At 39.9% G+C, this 25,698-nt stretch overlaps 2 protein-coding genes across 10 annotated transcripts in view; one reads left to right on the top strand and one right to left on the bottom strand.

Annotated features, from left to right (window-relative positions):
* LOC119026695 overlaps positions 1 to 25,698 on the top strand; it is a 1,024,654-nt gene that overhangs the window by 616,496 nt on the left and 382,460 nt on the right. The gene's annotated exons all lie outside the window — the stretch shown is intronic.
* On the bottom strand, positions 52 to 25,617 carry LOC119026531 (phosphoinositide 3-kinase regulatory subunit 6). 8 transcript variants are annotated; one of them, XM_037110997.1, is made up of 24 exons: positions 25,518 to 25,615; positions 18,312 to 18,416; positions 17,962 to 18,188; positions 17,361 to 17,435; positions 16,046 to 16,130; positions 15,704 to 15,808; positions 15,283 to 15,374; positions 14,983 to 15,051; positions 14,317 to 14,449; positions 13,465 to 13,534; positions 13,126 to 13,318; positions 11,139 to 11,286; positions 9,706 to 9,792; positions 7,333 to 7,576; positions 5,995 to 6,285; positions 5,390 to 5,489; positions 4,366 to 4,467; positions 3,519 to 3,626; positions 3,266 to 3,368; positions 3,093 to 3,154; positions 2,567 to 2,657; positions 2,370 to 2,431; positions 2,160 to 2,266; positions 52 to 1,792 (listed from the first exon to the last, which is right to left on the bottom strand). In XM_037110997.1, exons 5-24 carry the CDS (start codon positions 16,101 to 16,103, stop codon positions 1,636 to 1,638), a joined length of 2,382 nt encoding a protein of 793 aa, XP_036966892.1. In that variant the 5' UTR covers positions 16,104 to 16,130; positions 17,361 to 17,435; positions 17,962 to 18,188; positions 18,312 to 18,416; positions 25,518 to 25,615; the 3' UTR covers positions 52 to 1,635. The 8 variants fall into 8 exon arrangements, with proteins under 8 accessions (XP_036966892.1, XP_036966901.1, XP_036966894.1 ...); XM_037111006.1 differs by having other exon boundaries at positions 15,704 to 15,790; XM_037110999.1 differs by having other exon boundaries at positions 18,330 to 18,416.

Here is a 25,698-nt window from a genome sequence, read left to right as displayed (position 1 = left end):
TCATGCAGAATTAGCACATTTTCCAATACATTTACAACAAAACACAAACACTTGTTTTTACAAAACAAAATTATTTATTTACAGACTTACATTTTGATTTTAAAGGTGCTCCTCATTTGAATGAAAATAATGTGCAAAATTGATTATGAATGTAAAAAACTGATGATTTTACTTCCTGCCAGGCTGCAGACACACACGATCACATGAGTTTATGTTGTGCACTGAATATCTCATGACTTCCTGTTCCTGAGGCTGTTGACCTTTTACTGCTTGAAATCATACCTGTGTGTGAGAAACAGAAATAGGCTCGAGAGCTTTTCTTGACTATGTGATCTAATAACTTGTATATTATATAGAATGTGAATAAATAGTTATGTTACATCTTGCATGCCCTTAGAGGGTATTAAAAAAAATGCATGAATCGCAAAGTAATGACAGTTCTATTGGATGCTTTACACACAGTTGCTGCACTGTTGAGCCACTCCAACAAGGAAATTGGTTTAAAAAAACTGCCATTTTAGTCTCAGTATATCATTTCCAGCTGACTGTAAAAAAACAAAAAACAAAAAAGCAAACAGTGCCGGGGGGGATTTTCACACCTCCAGGCTGATACAGTTTGTGAGCAAGTTTCAATTTGAGTGTCTCCAAGTTAAGCTCTTCGTGTTGTACAGTATCAAGCACGCAACACAGAATCTTGTACGAGTGGTAAGTAGACAGTGGTGCCAAGGACAAAGTCAGCAGTCTCCAGTCTTACAGCTACTTTATATGTAGAAATGATCTACGTCCCTCTGACACAGTCAAACACAAATGCTTCTGTTCTGTAATAATCCCTGACACTGCTCGTGGCTTGTGCACTGAACATAGTGTGGTTCTTGAAACTTTCCAAAACAACTTCCAAACACTAAAAACAAGGGTTATATCAAACTTCTGCACCGTCATATTACAGTAATGTGGGAGGTACAAGAGTAACTGGTTTACTGGAATGATTCAGTTGAGACTAAGTCTACCGTGAACAGTCAGCTATTATCGTACCAGTATTTCAACAATCCCCACGTTCCTACAGCTGGCAGGGTGTCTGTGTGTGTGTGTGTGTGTGTGTGTGTGTTTCAAGGAGGCAGTAAAAAGGTAGTGTGTCTTAGCCGTAGAACAATTGCTACAATCAACCTTTCAAATCTGATTTTCCAGATGTCAGTCTTCTTGAAAGGTACACACCAATTGCTTGCTTGTTTTTCCCTGCTGGTTTCTCCAGTCTCATAGGTAATATTGTTCTTTGGCATCATCCCAATCTGCATGTATTTACAGACTGTTGTAAAGTATGTTTAGTATCATACCCTGCAGTTAAATAAAATTTTGTTCCTGTGAAAGAAACACCCCTGACATCTATCAGCTGCATCCAACGCATTCCATTTGGCCTCAAGTTGATATTGATCTACAGTGTTGTTCCACACATGGTGGTCAGTCCCGACTGACAGAAGTGAAACACTGTGGTCTCTGGAGCAGCTCACTATGACTAAAAGGTGATTCTATTTGTCTTTCCGTGTTAAGACCAGACCAATAAGCACCAATCATTTCTTCTATTAAACTCAAAACCGCAGAGTGGTTATACTAGATTCCTCATAGGGTAACTCCATCGCGTCAAGTGATGATGCCAGCAAACGTGTTGATTGGTAGAGGAAGTCCTTTGTTCATGTATTTGCTCAGTCCAGCGTCCTTGTCCTCTCCCAGCTTGAATTTGGACCTCATGGTTTTCTGGACGCAGTATCCAGGATCAAGACAGGGGGAGATCTCGATGCTGCAACACAGACACCAGATTCATGAATTATTTTTTATTAAATGTCCAAATTAGCTTTGTCTTCTAAGTTTGCAGACTCTACTTGTTATGAAGAAAACCATGCAATTGAGAAAGTAGTGTAAATCAAGCTGTGGCACAAAGTAGATCCTAACGGAGCAAATCCAAATTCAAACCACAGGGCTTCACTTCAAAACCAACCACTGCTGGTATCCAAAAGAGGCCTTCATTCATCGGAGATCCCTTTGCTCGGCCAGTGCTTTGATCACAGTGATGACTGTCACTGATATTTTTCCAACCAATGAAACACAAAAACTTTATATGACCTTGTCAAGTTACTTAAAGTCCAAATGAGCCTGGACTCTCTTACCTCTGCACATCTCTGTATGTCCTGCGACAATCTTTGTCCAGAGTCACAGTGAAAGACCGACTCTCCAAACTGCGAATCTTAATGTTGTTGGTCCGAATCTTTGATTCCTGAGAATTTCGCATTGAAAGAAATAAAAGGATTTATTTAATTATTTTTTGTCGTACATTTTACATCCGCTACAGATATTTGAGAGGTTTATACTCGACTCACCACAAAGTTGTTCTTGGTTTTTGTTGGATATTCATTCAATGTCAGTGTCAGACAGTTCAGATCTATGAGACGAAGATAGAGAAACAAAAGGCGTAAGAGGACGACACAATCATAAAATATATAACAAACATACAGAAGAACTTGGAACTTTTTACTCCAAGTACGAAATACGGAGTGGGTTAGAGAAAACACTGAACCTTCTGTTTCATTGGAGGGAATGGCGCTGATCTGAGCGCCTGATGTCCTGACCGAGATTCCTTTGTCAATGTCTCGACCACTCAGTGTTACCTGGACAAACAGAAACACATGCACACACACACACAAAGGTGTTTGAGGTTATGCATTTGAAATGGAAATCTGATCAGATATGTACATTTTTTGTGGTAACTGGATAAGTGACTGGGCTTTAGAATCAGTCAGAACTGGGTTGAATGCCAAACAGGTTTTCTCATAGGAGTTTGCCTAGGCCCTTGTATAGCGATGCAAACAATAAATATAGTAGGAGAAAATATAAAGAAAGATGCAACAGACCTGCAAACGAAGAAGCATGAATAGAAATTGACAATAATTTGGAATAATGTTAATAATAATAATAATCTTAATCAGACTGTGTGAAAGAGTACAGTATTCAGAATATTTGCAATATGCAATACATACACCGATGACAGTAATCTAATAGGCAATAATGAGTCATATCGAAAAAAGACAAAAAAAACAACTTACCTTCCTGTAATTCATCGAGACAACAGCTCCACACACCTCCCCTGAGCTCCTCTTCTGTTTATCTATTTGTGAAACAGGCAAGTTGTTACATGCAAAATTGTGCACTTAAAGTATAAAAGCACAAAAAGGCCAGAAAACATTGGAAAAATAATGTACACGAATACCCAGTGCACCTTTGATTGACGCTGCGATCTGTCTGAACTCAGGAAACGCCATTTCTAGATGAGTAAGAAACACTTCTTCCGCAGGATCCTTTGTCCCACTGGTGAATGTGATCTATTTGAAACAAACAACTTTTTGTAAGAAATGTGTATAATTTTGTGACTAATAAACTGTTCAACTCAGCAGAGGCTTCAGCCTGAAGATGTCACACAACACTTTCCATGTTCAGAAACTGACATCTACACAAAAACCATATCATACTACCTTAACAAAGTAGATGGTGAAGTAGACGGGCTGCTGGCCGGTACGGACGTAGTAGGAAATGACATCAGACACAAAGGGGTCTTTTGACCTCCCTGGATTGGCCTGTTGCTAGAGAAGATAAAATATATGTCAGATTAATCTACCCGCCTGCATGATGCTGCTACCTCAAACTCAGTTTGGTCCTATCGAGGGAACATAATGAGTCACTAAAAGGTCAACAGCTTTTTATGTAATACACTAGTTCTCGGTAATGAGCCTGTGTTCAATTATCGGCCCTGGCTTGATTTAGTACAGAGGTTACTCGACTGTAAGTTTAAAGTGACTTCAAGTTAATGGTTTTGCAAAAACAAAAAAAGATCAGTAAATTGAAAGTTCTTGAATAGATACGTCCCACTGAATTTAGTTGAGTTTTAAGAGAAAATGAAAAACAAAACAAAAATAATTATCATAATTCTCGAGCAGTTAAGCAATCTACCCTTGGACTGTTATTTCATTCATATATTGTAACATTAAACTGAATTCATTTTCTAGAAGTTACTTTGCAAATTCTTTAAAAAGGCATGATAATTCTGTTGCCTGTTTAAGGCTTACAGTTTCAGCACCATGCCAAAATGTCTTTGAGTTCAGCTCACTGTAGCTGTGGTTTCAATGAAGTCACCATATTTATTTTCCTCGCAGTAAAAGATGTTATGCAATTTCCTGTGTTTCAGCTTATGCTGAGAACAGTCCCCCCCACTGACGAAAATGTATGCGGTAAAGTGATGACATGAATAATTAAGACAAGACAAGAATCCACGGTACTTATATCTCCCAAGTCACTCAAACACAAAATACTTTGTTTCTGTACCATGTCAGCCAGCTTTGGGATCATGCAGCCTAAACTCCTGATGTTAGAGTTGTACCATGGGTCCACCATGCTCAAGTAGGAACCGAGAGCACAGGGATTGACCTTGGATTGAGGGGAGAAAAAAGGAACATGAAAGGCAAACCAAAAATGTTTCACATTGTGCATATGAACAGCAGTGAGGAAATTCTGATGATTTTCTTTTTTTAGATCTGCATGTTTTTATTTCTGCCACCAAAAGACTACAGCTCCCTTGTTTTAATGCGTTGGAGCTGCACCTGGAGCTTTACATGTTCAGTGAAAACCATTCTGAATGCATGACCTGTCTCTTATGAGGCACACTTTGTGCATCAGCAGTGAAGAGTGCCTCTGTCCTCTGCACATATTTGCTTGAGGGAGGACAGCAAGTAATGAAAGAGATGATTGTAATTGACGTGACGAAAAAAAAAAAAAAAAAATTAAACCAGCGACTTTAGAGTAACATCAGGTAAAGAGAATAAAAACTTAAAACAGATTTCTAAGAAGAAAAAGAAACTACCCTCCCAAGAACAGCTGTAGAGTTTTGTACAAATGGACAACTTATGATGAATTTCATTGTCACTTGATCTGTTGATCATTTTTTTGATTAACTGATTAATTGTTTGGCCAAAAAATTTTAGGTAAAATGATCAATTAATCCTCACATCCTCGAAATGTAGTTTCCTCATCCTATGTAATTCTATCCTATTTTCTTTAACCTTAAAGTTTGTTAAATCAAGTTAACTCTATCATTTTGATAACATAAACAGATAGCTGTTCTCAGGTGAACTGAATTCAACATTTTGGAGTCTTGTCATTTAACTAGAGCATTTCCCAGCATTGTATAACATTACGTAAATAAACATAAAACAACAACATTGCAATGACCACTTTGACGTACTGATTCTCTTTTACAACAGACATCATATGTCCTTGTTTGCTCTAGAGGTGAAGTGACATTCACGCAATACTGGGCCGTTGGTGTGAAGACAAGAGGAAGTTGGTTTACCTTGACAGGGGAGAAGGGAGTTGTGGCCCTGCAAACAGGGATGTAGTAAAACTGGAGGTTCACTTTCATTGTAAGAAAAAGCCTCCGTGCTTCCCTTTTCCTACAGAGACAAACCAAAGGTCCGTGAAAAATGTCACAGTGGCACGGTTAACACAGCAGTTTGAAAAGGTTTGGGATTTCAACACCTGACATTTGTAACACAAGAAGTAGTGATTCAATGGTTTTGCAGTTCAGTTATGGGGCTTAAATGACTGTTAGCCTTCATACAGTAAATAAAGAGTTAGGATTAGGACTGAAATTGAGACATCTTGCTTTCTATTACTAGTATAACAATGATTTCCACCACCAGAATAAATATAATAAGCAAATATTTTAAGCATATTTTTATCCAAAGATATTTGTCCATCTATTGTATACTCTTATATGTATATACTATGCTCTTGTGTTCATGAGAAAGACCAACATACATGATAATATGTGGAGCTCAGTGACAGCATGGATATAAATCAAACCATAAGCAATATATTCAATTAGCTCAGTCACACCCTTATCTCCAGCTGATATAAGAGATGGGACATCATGTTACGATATGATGACTTCCTTACTTGAAGAAGAAGTAGGCCTTAGCCAGGCGACCAAGCACCCTGTCATCCCCAATAGCGACTATCCTTGCAGTAAAGTGTTTCTGCTGTTTGGGGAAGGGGTTCTGCATGGTGTTGCTTCCTGCCCGCCTCTGCAGAGTCGCCCCTCTTCTTCCTCCTCTCCCTCCATTTCCTCCTGCTACTGCGAGGCTTGCGTTGTCCTCCAGGGTGTTCTGCATCAGCACCATACTGTCCTTCACAGATGGCTTCATCTTGATGCCTCCCCGGCGCGAGAGCTTAGATGCATCCAGCTCACTGGGAGAGGGGGAAGGTTTAGTGTCATACTTGGAGACCTAATTATCCTAAAATGATGTAAGGCTTGGAAAGCAAAACGAGTGATGCAATTAATCCCACTATCAGCGTAACTGATTCTTAAGTCTTTCCAGAGTTTCCAGGAATTGAACATCATAAAACATAAAACAGCTCCAATTAGCTGAAGCCACAAGATCCCAAATTGATTTTAAAAGATTTTATTTTCACCCATGATGCACGGTCAAGCTCATACATCCACTTCAGACGAGGTGTGTGCTAACTCCTTAAGTATAACAGCTACAGTGAAGATCTCGGCTTTATAAACGATGCAAATAGCCGCTTTTAAAATCTATTTGAACAAGTTGTGTGGAGCCATTTTATACAAGGCTGCACCTGACGATTCAACAAATTTACTCAAAGTAAAATGTTATATCTTTTCAACATATTTCAATATTTTATTTAATCATCTTTGATCATCAACAAACAAATATGACAAAGTTTGCAACGTAGGGCATTATTCCCCTACAGAATATAGCCCAGTATTAACTGGTAATCTGTGTAATCCTAATATATATCATGTTTCGCCAGGGACAAAAAGCAACTAGTAGTAATAGTAACTAGTAACCAGCATGTTTAACCTACTGTGCAGATTCTTGACCGGAGATCGTAAACAGAGTAGAATGTATCAGTACCAGGGTGTGTTGTTCAGCATGGATAAATACTACAGAGCGAACACACCAGATATTTCTTTGTAGTGTTCAGTTTCACTTTCACTTTGGTTTGGTCCTGTTCCCCCCAGTTTTAAACACATTAATGATGTGCCTCATCCTAATCCAGCCAAATGATCACTAGCAGGACCAGCACACCAACAGCAAACTGATAGGGGGGTTCCGCACCTGCTTTGCTTCGCCAAGGTATGCTGAAGGTGAATGTATGCTTTGGAAAATGGCTTGCATTTACGTTTTTACTGCAAAGGCTGCAAATTAAGTAAACCACACAAAACTAGCAGTGGGTCATTAATTAATACAAAATAACAGGTATCAGAATTACCTTTTGCATTGTTCCCATGATGCACTCATGCTGGAAGTGTCCAGGGATGACAGCAGGGAGAGATCAGCGCTGGGGGGCAGGTCTCTTTCGATGCCACTGTCATTGGACATGACAGAGAATCGAGCCACGTCAGAGGGCATCAGGTCACCAGGTGACTCACCCAGCTCAAAGTCCTCCTGCTCCTGGCTGAGGCAGAACTGCTCTGACATAGAGCTGGATCGAAACCACCTGGCCAGTTCTCGCCCTGTCAAACAGTTCAACATTCATCACTTACATGTGATGCAGAGGTCAACACTCACATGGAGCAAGGCAGCACAGAGACACAGCACACCACAGAACACTTCGAATGCAAGCACATGCACACTTTGCATGCAGATTTATGTGTCATGTTGAACAGACCACAGACATGAGATGTCTGCTATGTAACCTTGTTTTGTTATTGTTTTGTTATGGAGCTGCAGGGTACAAATGCCTGCTCTTACTCTGAGAAAGAACCACAGTTTATCCACAGTTTTTGCTTTTAAGAATGTTGTGGTGTCAAAATGTCAAACATAATAATAGGCATTGTTTTTCTAATTTTTTTTTTTTTTTTTCCAGGGTCACTAGCAACCTGAGCTGTGTAAGAGAGTGTTTTAATTTACTGTATGCTGGATGCAAGTGATGGTGGAAATTGTAAGTGTAATCTCAATCCCATCTCACTGTAACTCCTGGGTGTTTGGGTTTAGTGCAGAGCAGCAGTTCATTTTTTTATATTTCAGAGGTTTGATGAAAACAGCTCTGGAAATGAAGATCGACCTGAGGCTACTGATGACGAGGATATGGTTTTATGAATGAATGAATGAGATCATTTAAAAGCAGAACTGGATCCCGAGAATGACGAAGATACCTCAGACGATATGAGTTCCAATGCAGCACTGTATACAGTGAATAGGAAACACTCACTGTCCTTTATTCACAGTTTATTCACCAAGAGAGTGGTGTGTGTGGTTTTAGGTAGGTGTCTTAATCATGCAGGACAGGAAATATCCTCTTCATCTAAAAATTACATGAAGCTATCATAGGGTTTCACCAAATATACAAAAATGATGATTTACATTGAATAAGGAAGCTCTTGGTCTTTCACTGGGAATAAAAGAGGTTCCAAAAACTGATAGATGCTCTAAAGGTCTTAGGTATATCCAGAAACAGAACTGCTACAGGTGTGGATGTGCCACAAGCACAATTTATGATCAATGTACTGACTAATTAAGGTTTTGTAGTTGTAGTTTGTAATTTTCTATCTATGAGAAATTAAAATAAGCAGTATGCAAGATAGTGAGTAGTAGTAGTAGTAGTAGTGAACAGTTTAGGATGTCCATAAACACTTATATGTGTTTGGTATTGTCAACAATATAAACATGTATTCTGAAACTATTTGAATGTATGGAATAATCTGAATTACATAAGAGCTAAGTTGCTGAAGACCCGAGGTAATTTGTGAAAAAACTCCCATGCATTTCCATCTGAGAATCTGTTCACAACCCTGTGAGGCCAAATAGAGTGCCCACATTTGGTCAGTGCCTACCTTGTGCTCCCTTAGCACTTAATGTTTGTTAATGCAGTACTGCATACAGTACATATGTAACAACGACTGACCTTTATTTACAGTAAACAGTGTATGATTTTAGACAGCTATCTTAACCATGCAAGACAGGTCATATCCTTGTCAAAATCACGAGGCCATTAGAGCTTTTCACTAAATGTTCAACCAATGATGATTTAGACTTGCACTGCATGACTTTGTGTGCAGAGAATACAGAGACCGTACTGTAAATGTACACAGTCACAGGTAAAGTCAATTTCACAGTTCCAATGATTCAATTCAGATCGGTTTGGATTGAATCAGTTTGTAACAGTGAGTGAGTAAGGCTCTGACAAACTACATTTTAACTGTGTTCGACAACCCACCCCTCAGATATTCTCACACTCGCACTGACAGAGTGCTTAATGATATAATTAGCTTTCAATTAAGGTTTGCATGTTCAGACTGCCTCATGCTTTTGCATTAGTCATTTCCAACATAATTCAGAATGACTTTCAAAACTTCTGTTACGGCATTAAGTTACACTGTATTTAATTCATGTGAATCTTATGAGGCTACAGTTTCATTTCTTAAGGACTTTCCCTCTATGATTATTGAGAAGTCAACAATCACAGAGGGAATTTTGAGCTGTGCAAGATATAATATTCAGATAGAGGAACTGTGCCAAGTTAAGGTTTTCAATAGTATTTAAGGTACTTCAGTTTTTGGGTAATACTTCCAGTTTCAGTTAGATGAACTGACTGGTGGTTAAAACTTCCTCAAGACCACCTACAGTGTCCAGAGCCACTCACATATATCCAGGTCCTCGGTCCACAGGTGGAAGCTCATCTCTGGGTTAGGGAGAGGGCAGTCACACAGTGGTCCACTAGACAATGGCTCTGGTAGAGAAAAGGAAGAGACCAAAACTGTCACAATGACACTCAAAACAAAAAACACCCCCACGACTTCCTCTTTGCAAACACGGCTGTCTGTCCCTCAACCTCCCAGCTGGGATGAGGGAAGAGCAGGTTCATCGGATGGGTCGCTGACATGATAATAGGGCGGAAACGAGTGGATGTCATAGAAATAGATATCCGGAAAATTATAAAAATACAGACAACTGACTCGACTGATTTTGCCACAGAGGAAACCGTAAAATAGAGGCAAGGACACATGTTAGATCTCAGCTACAGCCGCCGTGTCAAGCCCATCTGGACACAGAAAACATGTCCATCACCTATAATGTGTGCATTAACTGGACAATGAACACCGTGGCCCTGGCTTGACAGTGAAGTAACTCAGTTATAATGTTTATGAGCCAAAAAAAAAAAAAAAAAAAGCGAAAATAGTAATGACATAATGCTTCTACCGTTAGATTGACACATTACAGTCATTATATCAACATTACTGATTGTTATTTATAAAAAAATCTCATTGTGTTCACATTTTGTGTTGATATTTTGTGAAAGCACTAATCATCATCTCTACACTATACAGTGTCAGTGGTCAAATGATTGTGATATTTGTTTTTAACATCCAGTACTAGCTTATATGGAGTGCTTCTGAGGAGATTTCAAAATACTGACATATTGAGTATAGTGATGTAACCTAAAAATACAACTATATTATTTTTAGTCCTTATGGTAAATACATTATCTCTTCATTAAAAAGTTTTTTAGCACACTGTTACTATTTTCTGTTATTTACTGTTCTCGTTAATGAACAATTTTGATGACTCTTTATCCTGTCCGGTAAGAATCAAAGGTTTGTATATATTATCTCTGGAGATTCCATTTATGATGACATTTTGTATAACATTTCTGTTTTGTTGGACTATATTACTTAGCGATAATCTCATTGTGATAAGACTAATGATTGAGACAAATATTTTGTTCAACTACTAAGCATGCATTTTTCTAGACCTTGATATAATTTCCATGCTTTTGCCTATTTAATTTGATTTGATGCAAGAAAATAGCCAATCAGCCCAGTGTCAGATAAGATTTGCATGGTCAGAAAGTTTTTTTTAGCTAATATCAAGATTGCTAGAACTTCATCCAGCACAGTAATATCATCATCTTATCTTAGGCTGCTTCATCCATTTGACTTCATTCTATTACATAACCAGATATGACTCCTTCCTTCAAATTCCACTGCAAAGTTGATTTATGCCTAAGACAGAGCAGCTGAGCCTCAGCAACACTTGCAATGCTTTTGGCTGTACTTCCTTTAAGGCAGCTCCTACCTGAGTCTGTGTCGGCCACGATCTCGCTGTACAGCTGCTGAAGACGACTCCTCAGCGCTCTCCCCTCCCCTCTGCCGCCCTCCTCCGCGCTCTGTTCAAGAGTCGCCAACACTTCCTGAAAGTACGGCTCAACGTTTTGGCCCATGTCCTGCCCCAAAACACACAAACACATGTGGGTGAACACATTTGCACAGGAAGATAAACACATACAGAATCTGTATAAATAGCAACGAGGCGAGGGGTCAGTAGCGCGTGTGTGTATACAGTCGCGTGTGTGTCCTGCTGAGGTGTTACTTTAGGATCAGTGCCAGGAGACATTTCCACTCAAGGCTCACGCACAACAGACCTTCATTCAGGATGTTCCATATGACACGTACATATGGGGCAGGGACTTTTAGACTACTTTTAATCCAGGAGCAAAAACTGCTAAAATGTACTGCCATCACAACCATCCTCACCTGACAATATCTTGTTCTACTAACACCACTCTCAAGGTTAACATTAATTGTGTTGCATAACTTTAAATCACTTAAAATCTCCTAACATGCACTACGTGTAGTGACCATAGAGGTTATGCACGTGCTTTCATTGCACACAGAGTTCATTCACTTTCCCCAAACGACAACACTCATTTGTAATTGTGCATTCACATGGGCAAAAATAAAATATTGCTAGATTTACAAAAAGGTGTTGTGCAATCAAATGAAGAAACATTTTCAATCTGTTTTTACTTCACAGACTGGAGATGACTATGGAAACCGTGCACACGGTCTTTTTAACTAAAACCTGCAGCCAACTGTTAATATTCAACAAACCTGTCCACAAAAAATATATTTTATCCAGGAAGCTCTACTTCCAGCCATAATTACTGCATACATATAACACTGATTGTCCAATACAATGCACATATCATAGTCAATTCTGACAGGCTTGAATTGTTTCGGACATTCAGCTCTTCTCCTACCAGTATCACAGACCTACAATAAATATTATCTGCAGGCACCTGCTAGTCAGCTGTGTTGAAGTACGAGATGAAAAGTGTGCATATCCTCTACTGAATAAACCTTGCAGCTTGAAGCCACACCAACCACTAGACTAAGAAAGGCTTCGCTGCTTGCATGGTCTGTTTGCTTCCTCAGATAATCAAAAATGAATTTCGCTGAATTACGTTGGGCGTCCGATTTTAAAGGCGTCCATAATGCTATTTTCATCTGATCATAGAGATAGTGGTTACTAATGTTCTCTTACCTCTTTTTCAAACTTCACTTAAACTCAGCAACTAGCAGAGAAACACTATCTTGAAAAGCATGGCAGATGTGGAATTAAACAAATATCTTTAATGCAATATTGTGTTTTAATGGTTCAATGTTGAAATTCTTATGCTCTTTCAACTCTGGCTATAGTCTACAGGGCATCTCAAAATTGAGAAAAAGATTGCAATTTTTAGAAACTGGATCATAATCACCATTAAACAGATCATTATGTTAGTTTATTGGGCTAGATCACCGACCCATATGGTAGATAATAACAGAAATTAGCTTTCTCCAGAGCCGCCAAATCAGAAGTGAAGGCCAAAAACAGCTAATGGTGCATTTTCTTCAATTAGGTGAATCCGGTGTGAGAGTTAAGGTCTCAGTGAAGGAGAGCTTAAAAAGGTCAGCTTACAATTCCAATGTAAAGTCAACTCAAATGTGATTAAGTGAGCCAGTCTCTAAGTAGAAAAGTGAAAATGGCAAACATGTGAAAAACATTCAGGTTTACTATACAAAGCCTTGTGTGTCCAAAGAGTTGATCAGATAGCATAATACGCCAACTAAACCTGTAGTGAACTGAGCAGAACAAGACTCAGAAAGCAAACTGATAAACTTAACAACAGTTACAACAACAGACAGCTATAAACTGCAGTGACCACAAAAGACCAGCAGGAAGCTGAAAAGAGAAAGCAGAAAAAGAGCACAACCAAACTGTACTGTGCAATCCCACTGACCTTTAAGGCTTGAGCTAGCTTCTGCCCGTGGCACTGCTCTGCTCCTAAAGCTGCCTGTATGGAGTGTTGGACCACGCTGCGCATGTGATCCAGAGGACACAGAGGTCCACCTGAAGCTGAAGCCTCAATATCACCTGCCAGGACTTCTCCCAAAGAACCAGAGAAGACTTCAGGGTCCGCAAGAACAAAGACCCTACAGTGATTTACACAAAATATGTGTTGTGATGGACAGGAAAGGGGGTCTGACTTCATGCAGCAGTATTAGGAAATAAATCAGCCTTTGTAAAGGGTTTTATTGTACCCTCAGAAATTGATTACATTTCTTTATTCTTGACTCACCGCTCCTGAAAGGGATAGCGCTCATTTTTCAGTCCCTGCTCTGCTGTGAGCATCCTCTGGTACATCAGGCCTGTGGAACAAACTGGTATTTAATGACATTAGGCTGCTGGAAATATTCGTGCAGTTTAACTCAAGCATGTTTGCTGAATGGACAGTTAATTTAACATAACAGTAACCATAATCTTGTTGTTTTTCTCTAAATGAGGGCTTCCTGCATGTCATTTGGTCTGACCTGCTGCCAAGGTCTGTATTCACCTAATTTTTGGTTGAATGTAGTTTTTACTCTCTGCATTAGGTAAAAATAACTATTTACAATTCCCATAGACTGTATAATTAGTATCAGAAATAGCCACGCATCCATTAGTTTGAGGTCTCCCGTTTTGGTCCTCGAGTTTGGCATTACTTGGGACATTTTTGGCTGTCTTGGTTTCTTGGAGTCTAACTGAGAATCATAGGCCACTACCATAGGACTTTACTTTCTATTTTAAACTACATCAACCAACCTTAACCATGGGTTAGGAGGCAATAGCTATAATTACAATGTCAATGCTATGAGCAATAGATCATTCATGTTTTGCTTTACCTGTCTGAGGGATTGGCCTTTGTGGGAAATGACAGCATGCAATCACATCATAATGACAAAAGATCATCGTCATCATCTCCTGCTTGTTGAGATCAATCCAAATTATGTGTTGTATGTACAGGCATTAGGTGTGGAGTGTGTTTAAAGATGACACTGATTTAGCAGCTGGAGCCTCTCAAGCAGGTTGTTCTGAAGCCCTGACATAAGATGAACATTTTCTTTTAAATTTTCAGCTAGACTGCAATGTCAAGCTGAGTGTTGTAGAATACCTGGATTGGCACGTTCAGTTTTGATCTGTCTCGTGTAGCTGAGGCCTACGGTGCAGTAGGGGTGAGGGTAGGTCAGGAGTCTCTTACAGAAGTCGTAAACCCGCTTGTATAACTCATCTGGAATGTAGGCTGTCTGGAATATCAATGACCACATACAATTCCAGTAAGAAAAAAACAAATAAAACATTTCCTTCTACGGTAACTCAAGCACAATTATCGTATCTCTGTTGCTTAAATATGAGGAAAACTTCATGCACAGGCCTAAATTCTACTTCCTTACTGACATTTGTTCCCGGAAAAAAAACACAAAATGCTTTTTTGTAGGAACAGTGCTGAAAGTCCCTGAAGTTCTAGCCTTAAAGACATTTTCTATTTTCCCCTCACCTGGTGTGCTATTTATCCACCTACATTGTTTTGGTGGGAAGTTTTGGAGACAGTGTCTGCAGAAATGTATGCCTTTTGCAGGAACTATCTTCTTTCTACCAGACTACAGCTGCTAACTGTACACCCATGCAGGAAGAAACATGCATTAACCGACCAATGAGAGTCTAGCTAACTAAGCTAGAGGATTTACAGTTTACAATTCCTACATGTACACTTTCAGTGTGTTTTAACAAAAGTATCAAAAAGTATAAAAAGTTCAACAGCATAGCAGGAATACTCTACCTGAATGATGGCATACATCAGTGTGTGAAGCAGAGGGATGATGCATTTGCGAGAGTCCCACCTCTCAGCCTGCACAGAGCATGCACACACACACACACACACACACACACACACACACACACACACACACACACACACACACACACACACACAATGTCAGGGCTCCATCAACTGATGACAAACTGCAGGTTGTATAGTGCTATAACAGCTCGAAAAGTTATAATCATCATTTAAATGAATTTGTGATTTTATGTGTTTTAAGTATTCCTTTAAATTTGTGTCAAGCATGAGTTCAATCACCTTTTCCAGCTCTTTTATCAGCACCCATACCAGAGACAAGCTGTTGCTGGGATTATTTTGAACCTTCTTATGCAGTGTCCATCTCAGCATGCCTGCACACACAGATGAACACACATGGAACATCAGCAGATGCAAAATGTCCACAGGACTAACACAAATTTGCTAAATGTGTTGCACTTTTTTCCATTACAGTGCTAATACCAAATAAGCCCGGTGACTAAACACTGAGCAGCCCTCACTCTGCTGACACATCTGAATTTTCCACAGTGTGATTAACGAGAAAATCCTGCATAGTAAACCCTTATGACCCAGTGATATAGTCATGTGACCTAAGAGTTCATATATTATATATAAAGGCAGGAAAAAAATATTTCACATATACGAAAAAAACCTTGTGTTGGTGTAATGGATCATATTTTACCTTTGTTAAAACAGTCTGATGGCTGCTGATTGTCCGTTTCCCTGGGCAGTACAGCCTGGACACTGCGGTAGAGCTCTGGCTCTGGAACTGTTGGGGAGCAGCCGACTAACAATAAAGTTGAGTTGTTTAATATGAAGAACGATTGTTATCTTTTATGATGCAAAATGCCATGTATTCTATTTATTCAATAGAAAATAAACAAAAAATGCTTTAAAGCCAAAGTATTGTTGACAATTGCCTGCAAGTGAGTGAGTGAAAAGGGAGATTAATTCATTTTTCTGCACTTATTCATACATTGAGTACAGTGCTTGTACACACAGTCTGTTTGTTTTTTTTGTGTACCTGTTGGCTCCATGCTGTGCATACTCTTTGAGCTATCCCAGAGGGCCTTGTTGGTCATGTCTCACATGCATTGTGGGTCTATCAACTGTAATCAGAAAAAGAGACACGGATTAAAAGTGTCAGTCATGTTGCCTCATGTCCAAAAAAAAAGAAATGGGTGGCCAGCCTCTCGCTCTGTCAGTGAGTGTAGGTTACCATCTTCTTTTTTTTCATCTCTGTTTGCTGACAGCAGCGTTCAAAATTACAGAATGACTGAATGATGCTATTCAAAACCGTGTCTGTTTACAGGCGGCCTGACAATTGTAGCACCTCTATCTGTGTGTTTCTTTTTGTTTGTGAAATATAGAGCCTCCACGTAACATATATTCCAGTGTAGTCATTGCCGCAGGATAAAATTAAAGTTTAGTGTTTCAGGTTTACCCCCACCAATGCCTGCCCACACACATAGACATCTACTGACACGAACTGATGGTTAATTGGTCACAGAAGGTGCAATGATCTCTCACCCCCACAAAAGGTGTTGCCATAAATAACAATAACCTACGTAAACTCTTAAGCCACTGAATTTATACCCAGTCCCACACAGGTTTATGAGTCACTTCTCAAAATTTCACACAACAAAGTTCATAGTCAAATTTGGTAACATCTACCAAAACAGAAATTCTCCACATGGCATTATTTATATCCAACATAAATAAAATATCAGACCATCAAAAAAGAGGACTAGCATTTGCTTAGTAAGCAAAGTGAAAGAAATGTTGACACTATTCCCAGGATGCATGGCAATAAGGTGACATGTACTTGTGGCTATGTAAAATCAATAACGGTACATCACAGCGGTGAAACAAAGTAAACTCTGATTTGTTACTTTTACGTTACATGTAATTCTACAGCTAACAGATCCAGGTGCTCAGTAATATACATTTTGTTGTGCTAATTAAATTACCAAATAATGTTATGTGGTCATAACAGCAAGCTATAGCATGATATAGCTACATAAAATGTTGGATGGCTTTATAAGGTATTGCCTACTTTGCTGCAATCTATCAATAAAGAAGCATCTGCTGCTGTCCCCAGATTACATAACTGTGAGACACATTAATTCATCCTTAGCACTCCATCATACAAAAATCATATACATTTTTTGAATCCAACCCAATGACATCCGTATTTAATTGAGACCGTTTCATAAACAGTTAAAATTTCTTTGACCACATCTGTGCCTGGAGCGATAAAAGAACCGAAACCATCCTCACCCATTTCCCTCACCAGTCAGAGCACAGTATAAACTACAGATCGCATTACACACACTCACCCTGTTCTGTGCAATCATGGACCAAACAGTGCTGCAGGTCTTGTACACCCTCATGCTACGCTCTCAGTGCTGAAACTAACAAGTGTGTGACACAGAGAGAGAGAGAGAGAGAGAGAGAGAGAGAGAGAGAGAGAGAGAGACTGTCAACTGAGGACAACAACGCATAGCTGAGTGTATTTCCTCTTGTGAGTTAGTATGAGGTAGCAACAATGAATACAATCTGTGTGTCTGTGTGTGTTAGCAGAGTAGAGCAGGGAGATGAAGAGAATAAATAGGGAGTATGAGCATTTGTGCAGGTGTGTCAAAGAGTCATAACCTGTTTGAATCGTGTTTACTTCATTTTCCTGCATGAATTTGGATATGGTTCTATTTTTGGACTTTTGACTCACAACCGGTTTCCTCACTCGCACCTTCTAAACTTTTACTCAGAGCACTTAGCTCTGTTTCAATGGGGATTTCTTTCAATCTCACTTGTTCACATAGACACACACAATGAACACACACTGCGCTAGGGGTCAGTCCACAGGCTGAATGTGTACAATAAAAGGAATTTGTGTGATGTGATTTAACTTTGATCCCTCTAAAAATAAAAAAAGCTTACTTTACGAGCGCCAAGTTAACACCGCTGCCTCCGCAGCTGTACGCTGCCTGTTTGACCACAAGTTTCCGGTTGCCTCCACTGTATTCACGCTCTTGTCTCTCTTTCGACGTTTCGTTATTTCTCCCCTGTCTCTCCAATCTTCTGTTTACATCCTCACTTATCTATCTTGGGCCCCAGAAGCACAAGATGTCTTAAACGATTTTTCAGGTTCTTTCCTTTGTCCTGTTCTGTCATGCACACAGCAACAGACATCAGCATAATAAACAGTATTCATATACCTTGCATGCACATACAGATACATGCAAAAAGCATTCATGTGCACACACTGACCCTTACCCACACAAACTTACACTCTGTTTTTTTTTTACCATTCTAACAGGAACTATTGAGGCAGTGTAGGAGATGACACATACGTAGCATTTCCTCTCTGTCAGAATGAGTGGGCATGCAACCCTCTATATTTAGACAGAGAGAGAGAGACAAAGAGATGCTGTAAGAGAGCGAGACAAAAGGAACCAGAATTTTAAAATAGTTTAAAACTAGATGTACCACATCATTTGCTACTTTTCAAAAACTAGCTTGACAAAAACAGTCTGCAGAATGTTTTCTGCAAACATGTAAGCCTCTTAAACAAAACAGCAGCAGCATCATATGTTTTTTTGCTTGTATCTCACACTATAAGAGATACATGGTCGATTTTTGTTCAAAGTCCACATGCTTTTCCCCATATTTCTCTTTGTGTGTCATAACCTAATCTTAAATACACCAAGTATTAAATAAAGGGAGGGAATTTACTGCTAACACAAAGCACTCACTTTAACAGCAGCACAGAATCAAAGTCACGCACACAAAAACACTCTTGCACTCAGTTAACACAAAGTTCATGAAAAGAATGCAATGACATGGTGTTCCAAATATTGCAGAGCCCGGTTCCCCCGGCTGCATGTAGAAGTAACCTTGAGCAAAATACTGAACCCCAAAGTACTCCAAATGAACAGGTCAGCAACTTGCATGTCAGCCTTTGCCAGCTTTGAGCTGTAAGTAGACATATTAACATGATTGTTACAACTGGAAGATACTCCTTTATTTGTACAAATTGAGTATTTCTGTCACCATTAGTGCCAGTCATACCTGCCAAATGACCCAGGAAAGTGCTAATACTTAGGTCACAAGCTGAAATGCTATTACAGGTGCCAAGGACACATTCCAGTGGAATAAGCTTCCCTTAGGACTGGTGACTATCGATTGTTAACATGATTCAGTTCCTCATCTAAGTATCAGCAACATAGAACATTGCTCTACACCTTCCCTATACGAGCAGCCGCCAGCACGCATCACAGTGGTCACCTAAAGTCTCAAACAATGCGGACAAACAAAAAAACAGGGGCACTCATTTTCCTTCAGGCACGCTGCAGACATCTCAGAAAACAGGAAGGACCTGACAGCAACATGTGGAAGTGCGTTCATAGAGCAAAACAGAGGTGGTGCTTGGGTGCTGCAGCGGGGGTGGGGTTATGTTTGCGTGATTGGAAATCCCCAACCTAGTATATCGTGGGGTCTAATGGGCCAGATGGGCCTCATCGTCTCTCACACAAAGACCTGGACAAAGTGGGAGCGCAATGAAAGTTTATCTCCTATGTAACTAGCAAGCAACACCTGAAAAATGTACAGAGTGACAGGACTTCCTGACAGGGAAACTCATGTGCGTTAGCGAACAGTGTGAAAGATGTGTTTAGTGGGCCTATGGCAAAAGCAGCGTCATGATATTCCTAAAGTTTTTTTTTTTTCCTTGCGAAAGAAGATAACAAATATGACACAATGCGCAAATGTAGCTAAGTGCCTGCTGCCTGCTGCCATTCTCTCACCAACAAGCCTGTCAGGAAGACCAAAGGGATGAAATCTTTCATTACTGAGACAACTCAGTGCTGTTAGGAACACACACTGAAAAGCTGCAAAGAAACCCTTGAAACAGACAACGTTCAATTCAGTGTGAGCAACAGGGGATATCAATCAAAGTGATTTCCTGCATCAACATGCTGGACAATATGCGGAAGTCCTCTTGGAACGGTGAATGTCTGTGTGTGTGTGTGTATGTGTGTGTGTCTGTGTGTGTGTGTGTGTGTGTGGTAAACCTGCTTGGCCTGACTGAGCAACGATCATTTCCCTCTTAGGGCCTGCAAATATTGTGCACAATCCACAACAAACAGGCAAATGTGTCATAAAAAACTCAACAAGTGCAAATAAGATGTCCAATCACAGGTCTCAAATGACACAGGGAAGATTTATACCGCTGGGGATAGTGTGCTAAATCCATCAGGCAAGAGGAAGACAGATAGGAAAAGGTAGAGATATAAAGGGGTTTCCCGAGGTGTGTGTGTGTGTGTGTGTGTGTGTGTGTGTGTGTGTGTGTGTGTGTGTGTGTGTGTGTGTGTGTGTGTGTGTGTGTGTGTGTGTCTGTGTGTCTGTGTGCGTGCATGCATGTTTGGTCACTTCTGAGGGGCCTAAGATGGTGAGAACTGGGTCAATTGGTCCTTTAGGGTCAGGTGAGGATGTGGCATTTAGGTTGTATTAGGCAAAACACATCAGTTTGGAGTTTTGAACAAACGCAAATGCAAAAGAGAGACACACATACAGACTACTGTGTGATCACACATTGGCACAGAAATGATGTACAAAATGTGTGCAATTTAGTGCGCATGCAACTCACACTGACTCACACACAACTGAGCATAGAACTATAGCCTTTAAAACATTTATAGTCAATGTACAGTAGTTTTTCTGCTTTCCTTGAGCCTTGCACTTATAGTAAATCGTGTGCATATGACCTTTAGCTGCAGAGATTTCCACTAGCTTTTTGGAACAGTGATTACATCCATTATTTATGCATGAAATACTTCTTAATCCATTCTTGTGGAAGTTAAAAACAATGAACAAAGACAGCACTGTTACCATAGATACAGCTGTGGCCTCAGGGTGAAGGCCAGTGAATAACCAGAGGACTGTAGGGGAATGCTGATTATGCATCTTTTATATTTTTCTCTTCTTTCACTTTTTAACTCTGAATGAATACAAATCTATTTTGTGGAGAAAACTTGAGAAACTAAGGCTGTGGTAAAACTGAAGTATTCAGTTTGCTTGTTTAGCCATAAATCAAAGATTTCCTCTTACGCTTTTCAAGAAATTGCAATGTTACAGTTGTCTTGGGGTTTGCAAGACTTTCCTTTAAAGAGATGACATTAATTCAGTGATTAAGTCACACTTTTCTTCACTCAGCACCCAGAAAAGCACAGCTGTCTGCTACATTTGACACATTCTCTTTACCAAATATTCTGGATATTCTGCAACTGACGTGTGTGGAAAAACAAACATTGTTTCCAGACATACTGAGAGAAAACATAGAAAGTGTGCAGACGAATGTGAACATTCCAGTTTTCCGTCATTCTGACCACAGGGCAGACCTTATTTAGCAAATGTGGGCATAATGAGTCGTAACACAGCGGTAGACTTTCATAGGAGGTCACTGGGTGTTAAGTGATCCAACTGCTACAAGCACAGGATGTACTAAGTGCGTCACATAGACATGATCAGCAACACAAACAGATACACACACACACTTGGCGCAAAATAGCCTCAGCCACGACGGAGACTGCTTTCCAAGTAGCCCACAGGCACATGACTATGCCAAGAAGCGTCGTAATTTGTTTTCATAGTCCTCACAGGACAAACAAAAGGGTGGCGTCTCAAATTGAAGAAAGTCTGCGGCTGTCTGTATTTTAGGAGCTGCAGTAGTGGAATTGAGGGTGTTGTGTAACAACATTTAGGAAGGTTGTTATTTAAAACCAGGGGTCAGGTTTTCCAGGACAATGCAGTAGTTGTGCTGGCTGACAAAGGCCCAGCACTCCAGGGCATCGTCTGTCTTAAGAGGCAAATGTAGTCTTGAGGTTTTGGGCTCTTGGGCTAAAACTAAAGATTGTTTCAATTACTGAGTCATATTAAAAATATTTCTCAATTTATTGACAAATCATCTTTATGTATGTTTTTAAACAGTGCACGATCTTAAGATATTAAATGTATTATCACACCTGTTAAAACAAAAGCAGTTGATCATCACATATGAGAAGTTGGAACAAAGGAATGTTTTCCTCTTTGGCTTTTACATATGGGTTACAATTAACCAATTATTAGAAAAGAAGCAGATTCCTTCTCTGACTAAATGACTAATAGATTATTTGACTAAAGCTCTTCAAAACTCTAATGATGTGTAATGTTGAACACTGTTTAAAAAGTGCAACGTGAACAGTGTATGCCGTTTGTGCATGACTACAAACACTGGTATGAAGGTTTCTGCTCAGCACTGTGTTTATAAGGCATCAAGTCGAGTGACTAAGTGATAACTTGAATTAATCCGGTCATCTGACTGAGCTGAAATGGTCAAAGCCTCAGCTGAGGCATACAAGTCTTGTGTCAACACAGCCTAGAGACATGATCTGTTTGATCCAATTGCCCTGACATATTCTTTTGAACCCTAAAGGGAAAATGTGACAACAAAATAGTTTATTGAGTTGTTTTCCCCTGCAGCAAAAGTTCTCCAAAATCATAGTTAAAAACAAGTGCACAGTCTTGGCTGGGTTTCTGGTCAAGTTAGTAAGGGAAAGCAGTTTTCGAATTGCAGCCACAGGCTTGCTCAAGTACCCACACAAGTGCCTCTGCCCATGTTTGCCAAACTGCTTCTCTAAGTTCAGCATTCCACCCATAGACCAACACTTCCTTTTAGCTTACAACTTAACTGCGTGTCAAATCCTCAGATTCTGCTGACCTCATGTGGGCTGATTTCCCAGTATCACTTTTTGTTCTACTGATCAACATGAGTACACAGATTATCTCAGTGTTAAGATGCCTTTGCGATTCAAAACATTGGTCCAAACATTGCTCTGAAATTATTGATTTTTTTGTGCTGGACTGTGAGGTCTTGCCCCAGACTATAAAAGTGGCGAATCTTAGAAGCGCAATGAGTCTCCCCACAATGAGTTCTCTTCTCAGTACTCCACACTGACAAATAGACACCTGGCAAAATACTCAAAACTACTTCTGTGGTAGTTGCTGAAGTGGGTTTCCAGGACCACAAATGTAGGCCAGGGGCATAAAATGTGAGATGGGGTGGTAGGTGATCCCTTACACACCTGATTCCAACTACACACCTTTATATAAGCACCTGCCAAAGACCTCAAAACCACTTTTTTGGTAGTTTCTGTGATGGTGTCTCCAGGACAGCATTTTGCCACGATGACACAAACACACACTGAAAACCTAGCCGATGCTGTCGCGGCTGGTAAGAAGGTCAAGGGTAGATGAGTGTTTTGTGTATGTGTTCTGCAGAAGTTTCATCCTGTCAAAGTTGGCTGACATGGTGCCTTAGTGCTTCATCTGACTTCCTCCAAAGCTCCATCCTCTATCCCAAATGCTGTTTTTCCAGTTCCACACAAGATGGGATCGATGTGTAAATGCTATTCTAGCTGGATTCACCTGTCACCTAATCTTGATACATTAGTGATGACTTGCAAAATGATAGTTCTGGGACAATAGGATGGTGTCTATCGTTTGGTATTATGCTCTCACACTCTTAACAGCAAAGCTTTCTGTTCTTCCACATCAATACAAGCAGGAAAATTGAATGAAGGTAAAAACAAACAAACATGGAGGAGCGTGAACATGATACAGAAATGGGTAATTCAAAAAGGACAAACCGAAGGCCTCATACCTAAAAGAGGATCTACTTTGGTTGCATAAAGCACATGGATTGGGTATGAAAAGACAGAAAAATTGTTCACTGTAACTTGTTAATTCTGTGTCCTATTTTATTATGAGAAGGTAAACTGAGAGGAATAAGGACAAAATATAGTGGCCTGTGTTGTGTGAAGTTTTATGGACTCAGTGTGTTCATTATCGTTATGACATGCTTAGGCTGGGTAGGTTAAGCATGTGATTTAAAAACATGTTTTCTCATTGATGCTGTGGTGCAGTTTGAATTACAATCCTGCAGTGTCATGGCATACATGTGTCAGTCATCATCACCTAACCTAATAACTAAAGCTGAATAAAACATGTACTTTTGCTCTATTATCTCACTCTTGATGTTTGTATCATCACAGAAACTGCTTGTATAAGTGATCCACTGTGTGGTCATAGGATATTTTAACACTATGATCACATACCCTAATGATAACCATCACTCCACTATGTGAACTGCCACTTATTTTGTTGTTGTTCAGTAAGATAATATTAACTAGTTATTCCTTGTAGTTTTACAGTGTTATCCCCCTTATGTTTCAAGTTATTTTCTCTAAAACCTTGCCCAAGAATAGACTGAAAGCATTAGGCTAATAGCCTAAATATCATAAAGCATTCCATCACTGTTTTGCTGTGACTCACCCAATAGCTGACATCAACAGTTTGATTTTGATCTAGATAAATGAGATGGTTTATGACTGGGCATTGCATGTGGCCTGTGGAATGCTTTATAAAGTCAACATTTGACATTTACATTAAGCTACGATGATTTAGTGCACTTCTTATTACTTAGGACAGTCTTCCAATACTGTGAGTTGTTGCCTTTGAAATGAAATGATAAACGGTTCACTTTATAAACAGAAATAGTACTTACAAAACTAACACATACACACACACACACACACACACACACACACACACACACACACACACACACACATACAGTCACAGACTGGAGCCACCACCATGCATCCCCAAAAGTGGTACCAGGAAGCTCGGATCCAAAACAAGGAAGCTGGAGGAAATACAGCTGTGCTCTTAGAGTCCCAACAGACACAACAGAGAACCAGGGCTTCAATCAGATCAGGCACTGTTATCAAAACCCTGTTATTATCTCAGGAGGGAAAAAATAAACCGCCGTCACTAGTGTCTTCCCGTGTCAGGGGGCACGATGGAAGTCTTTTTTTTTTCTTTTCTTTTTTTTTTTTTTGATAGCCTGCCTCGCGTGTAAAGGAGCCCATTCACACAAAAAAAGCAGATGTGGAGGGAAAAGTGAAGCCTCCTCAAATTGAGCGACTGAGATGTGTGGCATGATATGTCAGTCAGGTGCAGCGCAGTGAACCGCAATGTCTGTATTATCTGGATGGAACAGAAAGCAGCACGCGGTACAAGCTACTACTGACAGAAGCAGATGGATCACGGCTCGTCAGTGCACAGCGCAAACATCACTAAGACAACATGAGTCATGAAGAACAGCAATTAAACACAACGTAATACATGTGAATTCAGAAGGGAAGGAGTAATACATCAAAACTGACAAGTTTACGTTGAACGGAATTGAATTTACATCCAGCTAAATAACGTCACATAACGTTACACTGGTTAACGCTCGGGTCATCAATCGCAATATATTAGCTAACTTAGCAACAATTAATAGTCGTTGACGTTAACTTTCCTGCGAGTAAATACACAGCAAACTATTAAGCAGAGGTGTGTGGCGTTGGGAAATTGTTAAAACATCAAATGGTTCTTTATTTTTAAAAACTTACCCCTAGTTAAGTCGCTCAAACAGCGCCATTCAACCAGATATGTCGCCTCTCTGACGGTGACAGCTCACTCAATTCCTCTCAACTGACTGACAGCTAGTGCGGTGCTATGACCACGCCCACCGGCGAAAGGGACCAATGGTTTTTCACGCAGGGCCGGCGGTGTAACCAATCAGAGCAGCTG

The sequence above is a fragment of the Acanthopagrus latus genome, chromosome 1, assembly GCF_904848185.1.
Source record: "Acanthopagrus latus isolate v.2019 chromosome 1, fAcaLat1.1, whole genome shotgun sequence".
NCBI lineage: Eukaryota > Metazoa > Chordata > Actinopteri > Spariformes > Sparidae > Acanthopagrus > Acanthopagrus latus.
Note: the sequence above shows the minus strand (reverse complement) of the source record. Positions and strands in the feature narration are given on the sequence as shown.

Coding starts and splice junctions, on each gene's coding strand:
- LOC119026531 (XM_037111002.1), bottom strand. CDS start 16,103: ATGACCAACAAGGCCCTCTGGGATAGCTCAAAGAGTATGCACAGCATG. Junction 13,535..14,316: donor AACTGAACGTGCCAATCCAG/GTATTCTACAAC, acceptor TTTGTTCCACAG/GCCTGATGTACCAGAGGATG. Junction 5,490..5,994: donor AAGGCCTACTTCTTCTTCAA/GTAAGGAAGTCA, acceptor TTGTCTCTGTAG/GAAAAGGGAAGCACGGAGGC.